The sequence below is a fragment of the Camelus bactrianus genome, chromosome 20, assembly GCF_048773025.1.
Source record: "Camelus bactrianus isolate YW-2024 breed Bactrian camel chromosome 20, ASM4877302v1, whole genome shotgun sequence".
In the NCBI taxonomy this organism is placed as follows: domain Eukaryota; kingdom Metazoa; phylum Chordata; class Mammalia; order Artiodactyla; family Camelidae; genus Camelus; species Camelus bactrianus.
This window is the reverse complement of record NC_133558.1, coordinates 20886391-20903774: the sequence shown is the minus strand read 5'-3', so window position 1 is coordinate 20903774 and position 17384 is coordinate 20886391. Positions and strand designations below refer to the sequence as shown.

Genomic DNA, 17384 nt, shown 5'->3' with positions numbered 1-17384 from the left:
ATGAGCAGAGTGCTATCTAAAACCTCAACTATGCAAGCAAGGCATTGTTTCTGCTTTTTATGGCTAGGAGGCTGGAGTGTGGATGCACAGGCGCCTGCTAGCAAAGCAATTATTAGGCACATTTGTTCTTCTTAAAGGTGACAGGCTGCTGGGGTCTGCTACAATTTATTAACCCAATCATGGGCTCCCACAGTTAAATAATAAGCTTCATCTCCACACAAGGCCACTCCTTCCAGACTGGGAGAGGTAGCTGATGATCGTATGATCATCTCAATAGATGCGGAAAAGGCGTTTGACAGAGTTCAACATCCGTTTATGATAAAAACTGTCAACAAAATGGGAATGTACCTCAACATACTAAAGGCCATATATGACAAGCTAACATTATACTCAATGCTGAAAATCTGAAAGCTTTTCCTTTAAGGGTTGGAACAAGACAAGTATGCCCATTCTCATTACTTTTTATTCAACAGAGTATTGGCAACCAAGCAATTAGGCAAGAAAAAGAAATATGAGTCATCCAAATAGGAAAGGAAAGTGAAACTGTAACTATTTGCAGATGATATAATTTAATATGTAGACAACTCTCACCACCAAAAAACTGTTAGAATTAATAAATGAATTCATTAAAGTGGTAGGAGTCAAAATGGCGATACAAAATCTGTTGCATTTCTGTGCTAATAACAAACGATCAGTGAAGTAAATTAAGAAAACAATCCTTTTTACAGTTTTTGCTAGAGGGACAATTGACCTATTAACAGGTGACGACTACCATGGGTATCACAGTGGAATTCTTTCTAATGGCTATTGTATATATGGCTTAGGATATCTATACAGCAGGCTTTTCATGCCACTGGGATGGCTCACGGCCCCTGTTTGGAGGATGATGCCAAAATGATTCATGGTAACAAAACTGCTTTTTAGTCTAATGGCTGTTTATTTTCATGTTCACTACATCTACTATTATAAAAAAATCAGAACATTATGACCCAGTTAGTTTTGTTTTATAATATAAACATTATCAAAATATATGATCAGTAGAGCTCCATAATTGAGGTTGAAAAATAAATTGAAGACAATGTTAAAAGACAATTCCTAACTTTAGACTTTCCGTAGGAACTGAGACCCAGAGACTCTTTTTGAGAGATTTACTCAAAGGATTGCCCTTTACATACGGTTTCTTAACCTAGAGAGCTTTTCATTACTATTCTACTGTCAACTTAAAGATTATTTTTTGTGAGTTTGGAGATAATATTCAGACACATGTATGGGTAATGATGTACTTATTGAAGATATTTTTCATCTTTCTGATCAGGGTATATGGCAAGTTGATATTTACTCTTTGCTGAACCCAGACAGAGGCCACAAAAAACACCTTATGGACTCAATGGCAGCAACCAGCTTTCTAGTGAAACTCAATGCATCCTTGCACAAAGGTTACATGGGCAACAAGATATCTTTACCATTTCAAGAATACTGTCATTGAGCTCTTTGGAGGCTCTATCAGACTGCAGTTCTGGAAGTCTTCTGAGTTTCTACCTGGGTGTAAAATTCAAATCTGAAGGTCCAATACAGAGAGGGCTGTCACATCAGTTTGTGCCCCAGGAAGTCAGCCTGAATTGTGCCAAGTTTCCTGATGTCACTGTTGGGTAAATTTACACAGGCATTACTTCCAACACTTCTTGGTGAGAAAACCCATGGATAGTTTGTGTACATCTCTTCACTTTTCCAAGATGTTTTATATTTAGACTTGACAGGAGATATTATAAAAGTGATTTGCCAGAGATGTGCCAAAGTTCATGCATGCTACAAGTTACTCCCAATGCTTCATGGACTACTTGAACATATTGGAAACTGTCTGGAATTTTACGATTCACTTAACAGTTTGAATCTTTATCATCTAGTGACTCTTACTAATAGAGAGGGGCAACTTGAGACACCCTTAGAAGCCTCTCTAGGTAAACGAATTGTCTGGAGTGTTTTGGATGGTTTGAAGTCACATGGCTATAAAATTATGGGTGAAAAGAACATGGTCAAGATTAGAGATACTGTATTAATAACAGCAGTAGCGCTGAAGGGAATGTTGACCTTTAAACGATTTTAGTGTTTAGCTCCTGTTCTGAAAGGGAAATAAATCAACTGCTATGTATTTTGCTTAGATGGCAGAAACAATCTGATAGGACTAATTCTTGTTATGCTTTTGTGCTTTCCATAGCTTAGAATTTGTAAAAGAAACAAGCATTCTTAATTTCTGGAGAAGCTTAATATTTCTAATAATCATTATGTTATCTTATGCTATAGTTACTAAAAAGAGTTTTTCCTCTGGTTAATAATATAGGCATAGTTTAGAGAATTTTTTTATTAACTGGATACTTTGTTCTTAATTTAACAACTGACCAGACTCCTCTCTTCTCTGAAAGGCTTTTTTTTTTAAGGTCTGGTCCCAAATTCTGAACTGTAGAGACTGACAGCATACCTTTTGCACCCAGATCATCCTTAGCACCTCTAGATGAGTGTTCAGTAGCGCCAAGTTTCCCTCCCTTATTTTCCTTGTGTAACATATGGAATGAACATGTGGCCTAAATATGGATACTAGCAATAATTAGAGAGGGTCATATGCTTCAATGCTCTTAAAATCGCTCTGCAGTACTGAAGGACTGGTTTGTTTGACAGGCGCACCATGTAGGAAGAGATGTCAGTACAAAGGGAGTAGCTCCTTCTCTCATTGAGGGAGAATAATTACTAGTAAGGTTACTTTTTGAGAGTAGACACTTGTTTATTTATAAGAATGGACTATTCACAACATAACTTGAAATGTTTTATTACATACTTTGAATAAAACAGACAACATTCCAAACTCACACCTGGAATCACTGGGCAGTTGCTGGTGGAAAATCTAAGTGGAATTTAAAAAAATAATCTGGCCAGTGTTTGTACTGAATAAAGAGGTGGATGCTTTGCCACAGCACAGTTAACACAAGATCTAGAGCAAAGAGAAATAAAACTAAAACTCTTTCTACATACAATTTTAATGCACAGGCCTATGAGAATTCTAGCTGTCTCTCTGTGACTACTCGATCGCAAATATTCTGGTTCTAAACAATAGTGCTGTGTTAAAGTATCATAAAGCACAGGTAAACTGAGTCATAGGATGACACTGAGAAGTTGAAGAAGCCCTGTCAAGTGACTTAGATAGCACCAAGGTGTAAAGACTGGCTCCACCCAAAATTCCCAATAGGGGACATTGCTGAGCTCTTACTGGAAAGGGTCTTACCAAGCCTGCCGAGGGCTAATATGGCCTGTGAACAGCACAGTCTTCTGTGGAGGACACATGCTGTCATGGTAAGAAGAAATTGGACTTGTTTGTCTGACAACATTATTAATATTATTTTCCTTAGGTAAAGGGACCACTGACTTGTTTCTCTCTTTGGGTTCCAGAGTAGTGGTGGTAGCTTCTGAAACTACAGAGAATACTCTGAGACTACTTGGACAAGAGACAGACATTCTTTGCTAACTGTGGCCTGCTGACAACTAAGAGCTCGTTTTCCCAGATGTATTGCAACCTTTCAGACTTACTACAAATGAGTCCCATTCTGTGACATCTGGTATAGGACTCAAGACATTCTGTACCTTTACAAACTTCAACCTGCCTGTTGTTCAACAAAAGTCTGTGCTTCCGATGTCACTTGGTTGTTCCTAAGAGTGTTGTGATTTATTTTCCATAAAAACAAACTTATGGTGTCATGCATCCAGAGCAGAGACTAGAACTTCTGTACCAATACCAGTTTTCCTGAAACCAATTTAACTGCCTTTTAAAGAAATAAGCCTTTATTTGACACTTCTCAAACACAACAGAAGGTGAGCAGGATTCTTACTTTCAGTGAAGAAGCTCAGCCTTGAGATCATCTGTAGGACTGATGGTTTGATAATTGTTGCTGCATTGTTTTACATAAATTGTCCTTATGTTGAATTAATGTAGCAGAAGAGTGTGATATAATATTTTTAAAAGCACATTTTTGATATTCATAAATATATACAATATACAGAATTTAGGTCACAGTCAGTTAATTCTTTTTAAAAAGCAATTTGTATGACTTGTAAATTGTATGTCGTATTTACGTGAACAAGTTTTGATAGTGTCCTTTTATACTGTATTTCAGCATGTCCTTGATACAGAATTACTTTTTTTGCCATGCTTTTTCACTCTATAATCTATATGAAACTTAGCTTGACTTTTGCAGATTATCACATCACAATTAGTTAATTCTAAATAAATTATGATTTTGTCATTGTCAAATTAAACATAATATTCTCCTGATTGCAAATGAGCAACTTCCAATGGTACTAAAATTATCATTGGCGTTTAGGGATAGAGATTCTTCTCAACTACAGAAACAATAGTGACTTTTACTCAACCTCTCCAAGAAATGTTGGACTTTCCACATTAATAGAAATATATTTTTTCCAAAGTAAGTGAGATACTATTTCTATTCTATTCCAAAATATTCAAACTTGCACTGAATTATGTTGAGAAATCTGAAATAATGATTGAGAACAGTAGAGTAGATTTAGAAACATGGTGGCCACTGTTATCTTCAGTAAGAAGGAGACTGGCGGGGACCTATGTATGTCATTACATAAGATTAGTGCAGATTTTGTCATCTCCAGAGGAGTAACAATGCTGATGAAAGGAGTCTTCTGAAGGAATAGAGTTGCTACAAAATAGCTGTTTCCATTTGTATGAAATTCTGTCATTCATTAAAGGAGTAGTGCTATTGATATGCATTTCAATGAATTAAAGTGATAAAAACAGTTTCAATATAAGCGACACTCTTCTCTTCAGAAATGGAATAAATGGAATATGAGGTGGTGTGATGTAATGGCTGAGCTTGTAGGGTTTGGAGACAAATATAACTTGGCTCAACCTGGAGTGTACCATTTATCAGACTTGCACCCTTGTAAAAGTTGTTTATCCTCCACCCATCATTTTGTTATCTCCAACTGTAGCAATGAAAAAGGTAGTTAAATCATTAAAATGACGTGATAATTATATTTTTAAATGATGTGTAAAAAGCCCTGTAAAATTAATTCTTAGTACAAAGTTAAATGTTTAAAAATTAATCAATAAATTTTAGTTATTTTTATTATGGCATGGTGAGTTCTGGCACTAGAATTATTAAGGTATATAAAGAATGACTACTTATCAGAACTGGGGAGGAATGTGAATTAATGCAAAAATTTAGAATAATTGTTGACCTTTAAGGTCCACTTTAAATTTGAGATATTACACTGACATTAAATTAATCTGTAATAATTACCTAGACATAGAATTACATATTTTAAGTCATATGATTATATCAAGGGATGTAACTCATAGTTTTTCCATAGTGTTCTATTTCCTGAACATTCTATAATACATTCATTAGCAAAATTTTCTTAGTCTTTTCTAAGGATAAAGCAAAAGAAGATGAATAATAAGGAGTCACATCCCCAATGAAATGTGAAAATTGAAATTGGAACCAGGAGTAAGGGATTGAACACTTTTTCATATAAAATATTAATTATTCTAAAGCAGAGTTGTGCCACAGGCTGATTTTGATCCTTTATTGACCACCCAGCCCCTGCATACTTTGGACAGTAGTCCTTCACACATTGTTAGGTTACGTGCTCTACAAAGGTACCCTCAAGGCCCTCCATCCTACACAGATCACCTTCAGTAAGCCCCTTTGTCTATGTGTTTTCTGGAGGTTCCAGTAAATTCAGTGACAGCATCAGGAACAAACCTGAAAAACCTTTTCACTCAGGTTAATTTGTTGACTAACTGTACATTTCCTTCAGTTTATCAGAGACATCCCGACCTGTCAGGAGATTACAGACTTAACTCTCCAATGAACAGCTGTAATTCTGTCACGTCATCAGTTGCCAGAGAATGCTGTTTCTTGAGGTGTCCACAGAATCACAATATTGAAATATCTGAAAGATTGAAGTGCCTTATTTTCAACTGTGAGAGGTTAAGTAATTTTCCCTAAACTACAGCACTAAGTTATGGTGCAAATAGGACCAGATTAAAGATCTTGTAACTTGCAATTATTTTCTTTCCACTCCTTTATCTACTGACACACACACTTGTCAGACCAGCTCTGTCTCAAAGTGAGAGTAAAGCATGCTCATAAAAGAGTCAAACTTCTGTACACATCACTGACCAGCACAGAGCTGGCTCACAATAGGGGCCCAATTAAAATATTTCAGATGCAACTGGATCAAATCTTTAAAGTACTCAATTAAAACAATTCTTTTAATGGAGGAAATTCTAAGTTTATGAAGAGGACCTTCATACTGAATCTCTGACCAGCAACTGATGATGCTACTCATCTCTGATGTTGATTGGTTACCTAACACTGAGCTCACCCAATCCAGGAGCAAATACAGAGTTCCTTGGCTGGTATTATTTGGATGTGGATTGGAGGAGGGTCACAGTGCCCATTTGAGTGGGACCTGCCTGCTCCCATCACACGCTATCTTCTCCTGATCTCCAGCATGGTGTGTCTGTATTTCTCTGGAGGCTCCTGGATGGCAGCTCTGACAGTGATACTGATGGTGCTGAGCCCTTCCCTGGTTTGGACCAAGGACACCCAACGTAAGTGCATATTTTGAGCTCTTGTGGGGTGGGGAAAGGAAAGGAGTTAGCTTTGTCACTGTGTCCAGGCCATGTCCCTTAAAAAACCGGACATTTTCTTCAGTGACCAACTATCTTTATTGTAAGGATGCTCAATTCTTTCCACAATAAGGGAGCCTGGGTGCTTGGACTGTTTATGAAAGTTGTGTAAGTTGCCTCCATATATATGAACCATTTATTTTCAACTCTCTTCCAGTAAAACCATTCCAGCTTTGCATCCCATTCCTTTGGGGTCTTAAGAAGATTTATAAATGAGAATGTCAAAATGTCAGTTTCCTTTATTATGTTGAATCATGCCAAAAAAAGGGGAAGTTTAGCCAAAAATTTTCTGGGGAATCAAGAGGACTTAGAAAGATCTCTCCTAGAAAATCCTGTTATTTCATCAATAAGATTTATTTTGTTGGTGTCTCTCCCTAATACATGAGAATGTATCAAAGAGTCTCTCCCCATTAAATCTTTTCCTTTCTCCTGAACCCCAATGTTTATAAGGGTTACATCCCTGTACTGGAGGTTCTCTGACAGAAGCTGGGGCTAGTTTTCTCTCTTTCTTCTGTGGGAAACACCCTAAAGCTTAAGTAGAGATCCTTAGTATCTGGAATCACCCAGTAGGTAAGGAACACCTAGGGAATGTTCAATGATGCTGAAAGAAGTTACACATTCTCTGAAAACTTGACACAGGTTAATGTTCACTATGAATCTATTTTGAATCTTTCTATACAATGTTTCTCCTACATCTCCCCATTCTCTGGCCTGAGCCCATGAGAAGAGACTCAACTAGTAGAGGATAAACTATATAAAATTCTGCTTTTGTAAGTCAAAAGTAGTCAAATACCAGCAATTTCATATGGCAAACCATAATTTTTGAGCAAGGTACAGAGAGTGTGGTTGTTTCCATCCCATAGGGCTGAAATTCAATAAGCAAGTCAAGGGAGCTCATTGGCCTCCTGGAGTCTGGCCCCAAATTTCATAGGTTCATTCATCATGCCCTCTCTGTTCTTTAATTAGCTCTGTTTGGTTACTTCTTTTTTCAGTTCTTCCCTATTCCTACTCAGTTATGTCATCACCATTGCTGAAAATACCCCAGATTTGCACAGACCTTCAGCACTGTAACAATCCAGATGAGATGAAACTTAATGAAAATTTCCTTTTTTCTTAAAATCACCTTTTTCTAAACTGTGAATGTTTCTTACAACTAGTAGGAGGACAGAGAAGAAGTTTGTCTGAATTTGTCACAGCAAGTAGAAGGGATGTTACGTAGTGTCACCGGAATAAAAGAGTGTGACAGCTGGAGCCCTCTCTTGCTTTCCAAGATTCTCACAAAAATCAATTTTCGAAACTCTGGGTTTATTTGTTCAAACCAAATTTTCTTTTTTGAAAAACTATTATATATTGGGTTCTGTTCTAGGCTCAGAGAATTCTATTTGGATAAGGTAGCAGTCCCCTACTATCATGAAATTAATGACAGGAGACAAAGATAACAACCCAAAAATATTTAACAAAGAAAAACATTTCAGAGAGCAATAAATGCTCTGAAAAAAAATGTATCAGGGTTATGGACAGAGAGAATTGTATTCACCTGGACTTGAGTTCAAGTGGCTAGTGAAAGTGACATTTAGTTGAAATATAAACATTGGAAAGCCAGGCATGTGAAGGATGTCCCAGAACAGGGAAAGGACACTGTGGGAAAATCTTTGCTGTGTTTAAGGGACAGAAAGGAGGCTAGTAGAGTGACTAAAGCAGAGCAAGCAAGTTGGCAGGTGGAATAAGATAAGGTTGAAAAGGAATTCAGGAAACAAATTATATTAGACCCTGATGGGCATGGTGAAAAATCTGAATCTTGTTTTAAAAAATACATGAAGCTACTGAAGGGTTACAAGGAAAGTCACTTTTGTACTTATCAGAGAAAAAATAATAATTCTAGTTACCATGTGGAGACTGGATAGAAGGATTCATCAGTGGTCAGGGGCACCACTCAGGATCATATTAAAATTCTCCAGGGAAGACATACTTGTGGCCTTATTTAGTGTTTAGTGACAGAGACAGTAGTAGTGATAAAGTGAGGAGATTTGGGATAGTGTTGAGTAACTTGTTAATGAGGGGAAGAGGGAGCAAATCAACTTTATCCCTCAGGACTTTGTCTTGAATAACTGAAATAAACTTGATGGTGCTGTTTACTGGGATAGGAAAAGTTGTGGAAGAAAATAATTTGAAGTGGCTGGTTAGAAATAATGATTTGTTTACATTAAGTGGAAATAATTTATTAACATGTATGTGAAGCTGTCAAGAGGCCAGTTGAATATATAAGACTGGAATTCAGGGGGAGGTGAGGGCTGGAGGTATGTATGTCTGGGTCATTGACACATGTACTGGATTAGAATCCAGGAAAGTAGAAGAGATTTCATAAGGAGAGAGAGATTGTGTAGATGACAAAAAGAGGGCAAAGGTCTTAGTCAGAGGACCAAGAGTCAATGAGTCAGTAAAGGGGACCAGAAAAGGGTACCAGGGATGTTGAGAAAAGCCAGGAGAATGTGATGCATGGAAGTGAAGGAAAGTAGATTTTTCAAGGAGGGAGGGAGTGACCACTTGTGATGAGCACCACTAAGAAGTGGGTGAAGTGAGAACGTGATAGAGAAGTGAGCACTGGGTTTGGTGGATCGACATTTACAGTAAGTGGTACACACAAGACAGGAACTGGATTGGACCAATTGAAGAGAGAAGGGAGCAGCGTGAGGAATGGATTACAGATGCCACACTGAGTAGATGAAATCAGGGGAAGACTGTGCCCTAGAATCAGAAATTCAGCTGGACCTAAAGTGTAAGAATAAAGGAGACTGAAGAGAAGCTGGAGGACTCGAGAACCAGATGTGTTCATTCATCAGCAAGGACGCACTAGAGTGTCCTTGTTTGCCGAGGTGACTGGCTATGCAAAAAAAAAAAAAAATCATTTGTGCAGTCAATGATTATTAGTGACCTAGAATACACCAGTTATTCCCTGAGCTGATGAGGATGGAGTGATGAACAGAACAAACTGGTCTCTATCAGCATGGGTCATCAAATCCTTTTGTAGTAACTATGAATTTCAGTATATAATATCCATTTCTAAGGAAGATAAAAAGAAGTCTTAAATGTATTCCTTCCTCTCCAATTTTATTAGCAAGTTGGGGAAGAGTTGTCCAATAAACTACAGGATCCAGTTAAATTTAAATTTCAGCTCAACAACAACAATTGATCTGAAATCCAAATTTATCTGGGAATCCAATGTTTTTATTTACTAAATCTGACAACCTGAATTTCGGTACATGAGCTGGAGTAACGGTGCTAACTATACAAGCTACAGTGAAAAATAACTTCATGAATTTTTATTTTTTAATGTTGTCATGTCAAGAAGCTATTAGAGAATTTCTGAATAATAAGGTAGACCTGGTCTGATCCAGAGTGCCCTCCTCTCTGCCATCATTTCTAAGTGAATGTCTCTACTCAAAGTCTGGGGACCTGCTCATTTTTTGTAAATTGACTTTATGAGAATGCCATCTTTTTCTTACTTTTTCTCCTTCTGAGGGGACTTGACTACAGAAATGAGAGTTCTACATTTGACCAAGGCTTGTAGTTTGATGCCTGCTGGCATTATTGGGTGTAGGAGCAAAGTTAAAAAATGAATTAGTTGGAGCTTTGAATGGGAATAAAATGTCCATTGCTGTAGTTCACTACTATGGATAAGTAGTGGACCAGTGGCAGAGAAATTAAGAAAGAAAAGAATGTGTGGATAACTTATATGTTTTTGTAATTGGTTGGTGAGTTAAAGAAATAAATAAGCCTTGGTCCTGAACAAATTTATTTTGCTGGAAAAAAAATTTTTTTAAACAAACCTGGTCTTCTGAGCTTTCTTTATTTGGAAATGCAGAAAAGGAATTGTGTCCCTATTGGGTTTATGGTTTTAATCTCCTTAAAACTCTTTCATAGTTCTCATTATATTTAGTATAAAGTCAAAATCCTAACATCATCTCTAAGGCTTTTCAGTACCAGGCTCCATGTGATGTCTCCAGTCTACTCTTTTACCCTCCTCCCTTCCACTCTCTGTGCTTCACGGAAATGTTTTCTCTGGTTTCTTGAGTAAGTTCATCAACTCTTTTAAGCGTTTGTATGGTATTATGTTTACCTGAAATGTGCCTCTCTTTTACCCCAAACATATACACCCACCCCTTTATTCCCCTCAGCTCATTTTAATTTCCCTAAATTTCAAACTCTAAAAGTAGAAGGGAGATACCTGTTTTTTCCTTCTTTGGTCTCCCAGTGGGTAAGATGGGCCTGGCCAGGTCAGCCCTACCCAAGCTTTCAGGCAATGAGGTGGACATGTTTAAGGAACAGCTACTGAGCTGGGGTGGGGGGAGGGAAGACGAGAGAAGGGTGTCTTTCCAGTGGAGATTTCTAGGAGGAGGTGATGGGGCAGATCCTTGTCCGGCTTTGGTTGAAGGGTTCCAGCCAAGCGCAGGAGCAGGGAGTGGAAGCGCGGAGCCAGAGGCTCTGGACAAGGGAGATTTCCTCTGCCCCTCGTCCGGCCCTCCTCACCCCTCCAGTCTCCGTCTGCAGCGGGCAGAGAAAGAAAAGCCCGTGAGGTGCTAGTAGTTGGGGTGCTTGTGGAGCCCCTCAGGGGGTCCTAGTGTCCCGCCCCCACTCCCACCGCCGGAGCTTCGGGCACTGGTGGCCGCGGGCTTCAGTCTTCCCCCGAGCCGCCCAGGTGACTGACTCTTTCCTGTCCACACAGCACGTTTCATGGTACAGGCGAAGTCCGAGTGTCATTTCTCCAACGGGACGGAGCGGGTGCAGTTCCTGGACAGATACTTCTATAACCTAGAAGAGTTGTTGCGCTTCGACAGCGACTGGGGGGAGCAGGGCGGGGAGTATCGGGCGGTGACCGAGCTGGGACGGGGGATTGCCGAGGACTTCAACAGCCGGAAGGACGTCCTGGAGCAGACGCGGGCCGCGGTGGACACGTACTGCAGACACAACTACGGGGTTGTTGAGAGCTTCACGGTGCAGCGGCGAGGTGAGCGCGGCGGGGGGCGGCCAGGGGAGGGGACGGGGTGTGTGTGGGTGTGTGTGAGAGAGGGAGAGAGAGGGAGAGAGAGGGAGAGGGAGAGAGGGAGAGGGAGAGGGAGAGAGAGAGAGAACTGACAGCGCTAGGTGAGCGTAGGATGTGAGTGAGTACAAGTTGGGGGGGTCCTGTGATAGTGCTGCAGGGGAGACACTGAGATTTTGTCCATGTGAGTGTGAGAAGGGAGAGTTTGTGTGGTGGGGGTTGGGGGCCGGGGTCTGAGAGGACCGTGAGGGAGGGGGCTGTGGTGGGGGAGGGGCTGGAGGGAGGCTCCTGGCCTCCTCTGCGCGCAGTTGGGGGAGGGGAAGGGGAGGAAACCCTGACGGGGAAGGTGGTTAGAGATGCAGGGGCTTCCTGGTGTCTGTGATTGGGGGAAGGTTTAGGGGAGGGGAGGGGAGGAATGTAAAAGAATTGGGAGACTGTGAGGACAAGAGTCACAAACTGCTCTTGGCACATACCCCTTTCCTCCTGAAACCCCTGAGACTAGTGTGCCTGTGTCTGTATCCACAATTAATTGAAAACGAAAGCATCAGACTGATTTTTGAGAGGTGGGGAAGGGGAACCTCTGAGGCACTTCTGATCTAAGGCTTCTTTTAGATCTAAATTTATTGCTACTTTTTCCTTAGCGTATATATTTTACATAATTAATGATTTTGAAATCAACTTTTTGAATTATGATTTTGTTACTTAATATGCTGGTGTTACCATTTTTATAATGCTAATAGTATTTGAGTGGTTACATATGATTCTTTTTTATACTTGTAACAATTAACCTCATATTTCCCTTTGTTAGACCTATTTGTCTAACAAATGTCAAGTACTCAGCTGGAAATTTACATTTTAAAATTTCTAATTCTTTAATTTCTAAGATTCTTGAAGTTTTTCACATAGTTATTGGCTAGTTGTTGTTACTGTTCTCAGAACTGTCTATTGCCTGTTACCTGTGGGGTCCTGGGGTTTTTCTCAGTGAATGTATGAGTTCTCTGTACAGTAAAATGAATACTGTTGATATTTGATTCAGCAGTTCTCCAGTTTGTGCTTTCTATTTTGATTCAGTTCATTATTTTCCATTTTAGAAATGTAAACATTTCTATTTTATGAAATGTACTGCAGAATTGTTAGGAATAATTTCCATTAATCTTAATTCTATCATTTCATGATATTGTAAGTGTTTTTTGTTTTTTTTTTCCAAGTTACTTCTTTTTAAAAAATGTATTTATTCAGGCTGGTAGTGTCAAGGATTATCTCAGACAGTAAGCACACACATATTAATATTCTGCCTTGAACTCAAATGTTAGCTTAAGAAGAGATAACTGTAAAATGATACTGATTCCAATAGTAGATACACTTGTTTTCAAAGGAGACAGATTGATCAGTGGAGTCTAATTATAAGAATTTAAAAAAATGATTTCCTTCCTCATTTCCCTCTCCTTCAAGACTCAAACTTTTCTTGAGATTCAACTCATAGGGTTAGGAAAATCACCTGTGGTCTTTTCTTATTCCCAGAGTAGAACCATTTCTGAGGTGTGAGTGCATGGAGACAGCTTTCTCATGTTTCATACACCTACCCACTGCTATTCCCCAATTTGTACACACAGCTTTGAGTCTGTTTTTTCTCCAGTTCAACAAGGATAGTAAGAGCAAACATATATTGAGACCTAAATTCCTCTCAGTGTTTTATATGCTTTAGGTGCTTTAATTCTCACTTAGCCGTAAGAGGTAAGTTAGTATACTTATCCCCTTTATAGATGAGAAAGCTGAGGCACAGAGGAATGTGAATATACTCCCAGAATTAATCAGTAAGAGGCAGTGTTTAATTTGGGCCCAGGTAGTTTGGCTTCAGAAATCATACTTTTAATTAATATACTATGTACTTTGCAAAGGTTTGTAAGCACTTCAGTTCAGCAATGAATAACTGTTTCAAGTTATTGGGGGGGGAGGGTGGGAAACTACACACAAAATTTCCCAATATCTCTCAAATCTAATGGGCCCATGTTCTAAGGCTTAAATTAAAGGCTCATGTCACTAACTTCTATTGGGCTACATGGCCAGCTTTGAGGGAGGCCTGCCTGGGACTGTAGTCTGGAACAGGGGACTAGATACAGAAAGTCAGTCAACCAAGGAGAATTAACTGTCTTCCTCACTCATTGCCTCCACCTTGTCTCTCCTAGTGGAGCCCACGGTGACCGTGTATCCTGTGAAGCCCCAGCCCCTGCAGCACCACAACCTCCTGGTCTGCTCTGTGACGGGCTTCTATCCAGGCCACATTGAAGTCAGGTGGTTCCGGAATGGCCAGGAAGAGGAGGCTGGGGTGGTCTCCACAGGTCTGATCCCTAATGGAGACTGGACCTTCCAGACCATGGTGATGCTTGAAACGGTTCCTCAGAGTGGGGAGGTCTACACCTGCCGAGTGGAGCACCCAAGCTGGACGCGCCCTGTCACAGTGGAATGGAGTGAGAAGCTTTGTGACCTCATGTGTTCCTCTCCCCCCGCAAGGAGGGACTTGCCTCCCCCTGAGTGTCAGGTTCCTCCTCTCCCCGCACCATGTACTCATTTGCTCCACGTTCTCCTCTCCTTCAGCACAGGTTCCTGGGGGAGCCCTGTGATAGCCTGTGACAGAAATCCTCTGATAGTTTACAGATGTCCCCTGATAGGTCTTACAAATACCTATGCCCCCTGGGGAGGCAATTCTACCTGGCAAACAGAGAAGAGATGTCCCTATTTTGAGCCTTCCCGTGATATTTTGGGTCATAGTCTTGCCTTCCACCTAAGGCTGGACTTGTGCTTCTGACACTGTTGCTCTGAGTTCATCGTGATCTGAGAAGGGACACATCCTCTCCAATGTAGGGACCTTCCTGACATGAGGGGAGTCCAGTCTCAGCTCTGCCTTTTATTAGCTCTGTCATCCTAGACCAACTACTTAACATCATTCTATCCCAGGCTCCTCATTCATCAGATGTTGAAGTCGTGTGGCCTTATGTCAGGGCTGCAATATTTAAGTGAATTCAATGCCAGAACCGTGTAGCTACTCAGTGTAATTTTTAAATCTCTCATCCAGAAATGGTCAATCATTCTATTTTTTCAAGTGCAGACTTCTTACCCCAATCTCAAAGCTCTTGATCACAGATTATCAATTAGGAAAGCTGGATTTGGGATAAAAATCACTAAAACTAACTTCTTTTCTCAGGGGCACAGTCTGAATCTGCTCAGAGCAAGATGCTGAGTGGAATCGGGGGCTTCGTTCTGGGTCTGCTCTTCCTTGGGGTGGGGCTGTTCATCTACTTCAGGAACCAAAAAGGTAAGGAACCTGTTGGCAGCTGAAATTCCCTGTAGAGTGTTTAGAGGGAAAAAAAAAATATGGTTTTGCTCAGTTAGTTCTCTGTATATCAATGGTTCCATCTAAAGCCTTTATTTCCCCAATTGACCTCAATTTCCTGGAGATCCTGGGGCAAATGCAAGAAGAGACACAAGGCTAATGAAATGACACTGGATTTGTGTGACAGAAACTTCATGGGTCACATGCTCTCAGTGTTTGCCCTCATGTCTACCCTGGCACCATCATGTGATGTGGATGTGGTGTTAGAGAAATCTCAGGTGGGGGCCTGGGGCTGGGGACATTGTGTTTAGGGAGAATTTATTTCACTATATTTAAGTATATATCTTTACTTCTCTTTCCCAGGACACTCTGGACTTCAGCCTACAGGTATGCTCTTTAATTCTCTTTTTGAGTCATAGTCAGTTTCCCTAGCACAGATTGTAGGGGTTACGAGACAGGAGACAGAAATAATGTGAAAGACTTTGATGTGACCTCTGTTCAAGCAGTTTACATTAAAATTTCTTCTTACCACTAAGCAAAAGGCCTGTGCTCTAAATTAGCCTTGGCTCAGGAGACTTAAGAATTTTTTCCCCCTTCTCATTGCAGTGTTTAAACATGAGTCCCTGAGAAAGGAGGGAAAAAAGTGTTACTTGTAGAGTTATGTCTGGAAGCAACACTGTACTCTGTCTTCTGCAGGACTCCTGAGCTGAAGTAAAGATGGTGACACTTAAGGAAGAACCTTCTGTCCCAGCTTCTTTGCAGCATGAAAAAATTTTCTGATTAGCTCTTATTCTTCCTCAAAGAGAGTGTTTTCTCAGGATCTGCTTTGCTCCTGGTTCGTGACCCTGCAGAAAATGTCCTCCCTGATGGCTTCCTCAGCCTGCCCTTGACCTGGGAACCCCCAATATTGATTGCAATACCTTATCTTCATTCTTTCCTGGTCCTCTTTAAAGGTTTTCAACCTTTACTGCCTCTTGTGCATCTGATCTCATTCTGCCCACGTTACCTATAAAGTTTTTCTCAAATAAATATGGAGTGAAAATCATCTGCTTCATACAGCTTCAAGGAAAGAAGTAGGAAGAAAAAGGGACAAATTGCATCACAGAACTGAAACTGGAAAGTTTCCTTCCTTCCTTCCCTGCTTTTCTCTTGGGCTTTCTGCATCCTGTCATAGGCGTATTTTCCCGAGCAAGGAGAAAGCCCTAATGAACCCATATCATGATGGTCTTTTACATCTTTGCATTTCAAAGACACGTTCCTTTACACAATGGGGTACAGAAATAAGACAACAAATATAAGAAATATGGATACCTTGTGAGGATGTGATGCTTTCAATACTTTTATTTTGAGAAATAAAGAGCAAATCATGCTATTTTTTCTTTCACCTTTTTTTTTCTAAAGGAATGTCTAAATCTGGGGATTTCTTAAACTATTCTTTTATTACGCTATAACACTTCAATCATTTTTCTCTCAGATAAATGTCAGTGACATGCTGACTCTTTGCCTTAGCATGCATTCTCCTGCATAAATAGGTCTCAGAAGGCCATCAGGACAAAGCTACAAGTCTAGTCCATAAGATACATTTCAGAGATCCTCCAGTTTCTGTCACAAGCTTACTCTCTGTCAACAGGAAAATTTGTATGTGTCTTACCTTAGCAGAAATAAGAAACAATGCTGGGAAACAAAGGAAATTATACAAATACAGTGATGTACATCCAAACAATGAAGTACTCTGCGGCTGGGGAAGAAAATATCCTGCTTGGAATAATCTCCCAATGCACTTTCAGTAGGTGCGGGAGAGTGTGTACAGTACACAACATTGTTTAATAAAGTAGAGGAGGAGAATAGGAACATACAGCTACCCCCTACATTCAGTCTCTCTGTTGTTTACGTATATTTGTAAATAGAAACAATAGAAGATTTTTTTTTTAATTGTTGCCTTTAGGGCAAAATGTGGGAATAGGTTCAAGGGGATAGAGATTAAAGCTGGACTTCTCTGAATATATCTTATTTATCAGTTTTAACTTGAGGTACATTTATATATTTTTATGTAATCTAAAAATTAAATCAAAAGTTTAAAAGATAATACACAAAAACTAAAAACAAACTAATGAGTGAGACAAACTTGACAAAAAGTGTATGATAGGAAATAAGCTAGAAAAGTAAATCAAACTTTTTTTTAAGCTTGCATAAAACATTACAGAAGTATAATTCTAAATCAGTATATAATTCTAAATGCCATAGACTTCAATAATATAGAGGAGTTGCATTGGTTCAGAGAGAGGTAACTAGTTGGTTAA

General features: G+C 39.7%; 1 protein-coding gene across 1 annotated transcript; it reads left to right on the top strand.

The window, feature by feature from the left end:
• Positions 1 to 6456: 6456 nt before the first annotated feature.
• On the top strand, positions 6457 to 16456 carry LOC105071695 (DLA class II histocompatibility antigen, DR-1 beta chain). Its single transcript, XM_074348461.1, has 6 exons — positions 6457 to 6637; positions 11439 to 11720; positions 13940 to 14221; positions 14956 to 15066; positions 15448 to 15471; positions 15781 to 16456. Exons 1-6 carry the CDS (start codon positions 6538 to 6540, stop codon positions 15792 to 15794), a joined length of 813 nt encoding a protein of 270 aa, XP_074204562.1. The 5' UTR covers positions 6457 to 6537; the 3' UTR covers positions 15795 to 16456.
• Positions 16457 to 17384: the final 928 nt, after the last annotated feature.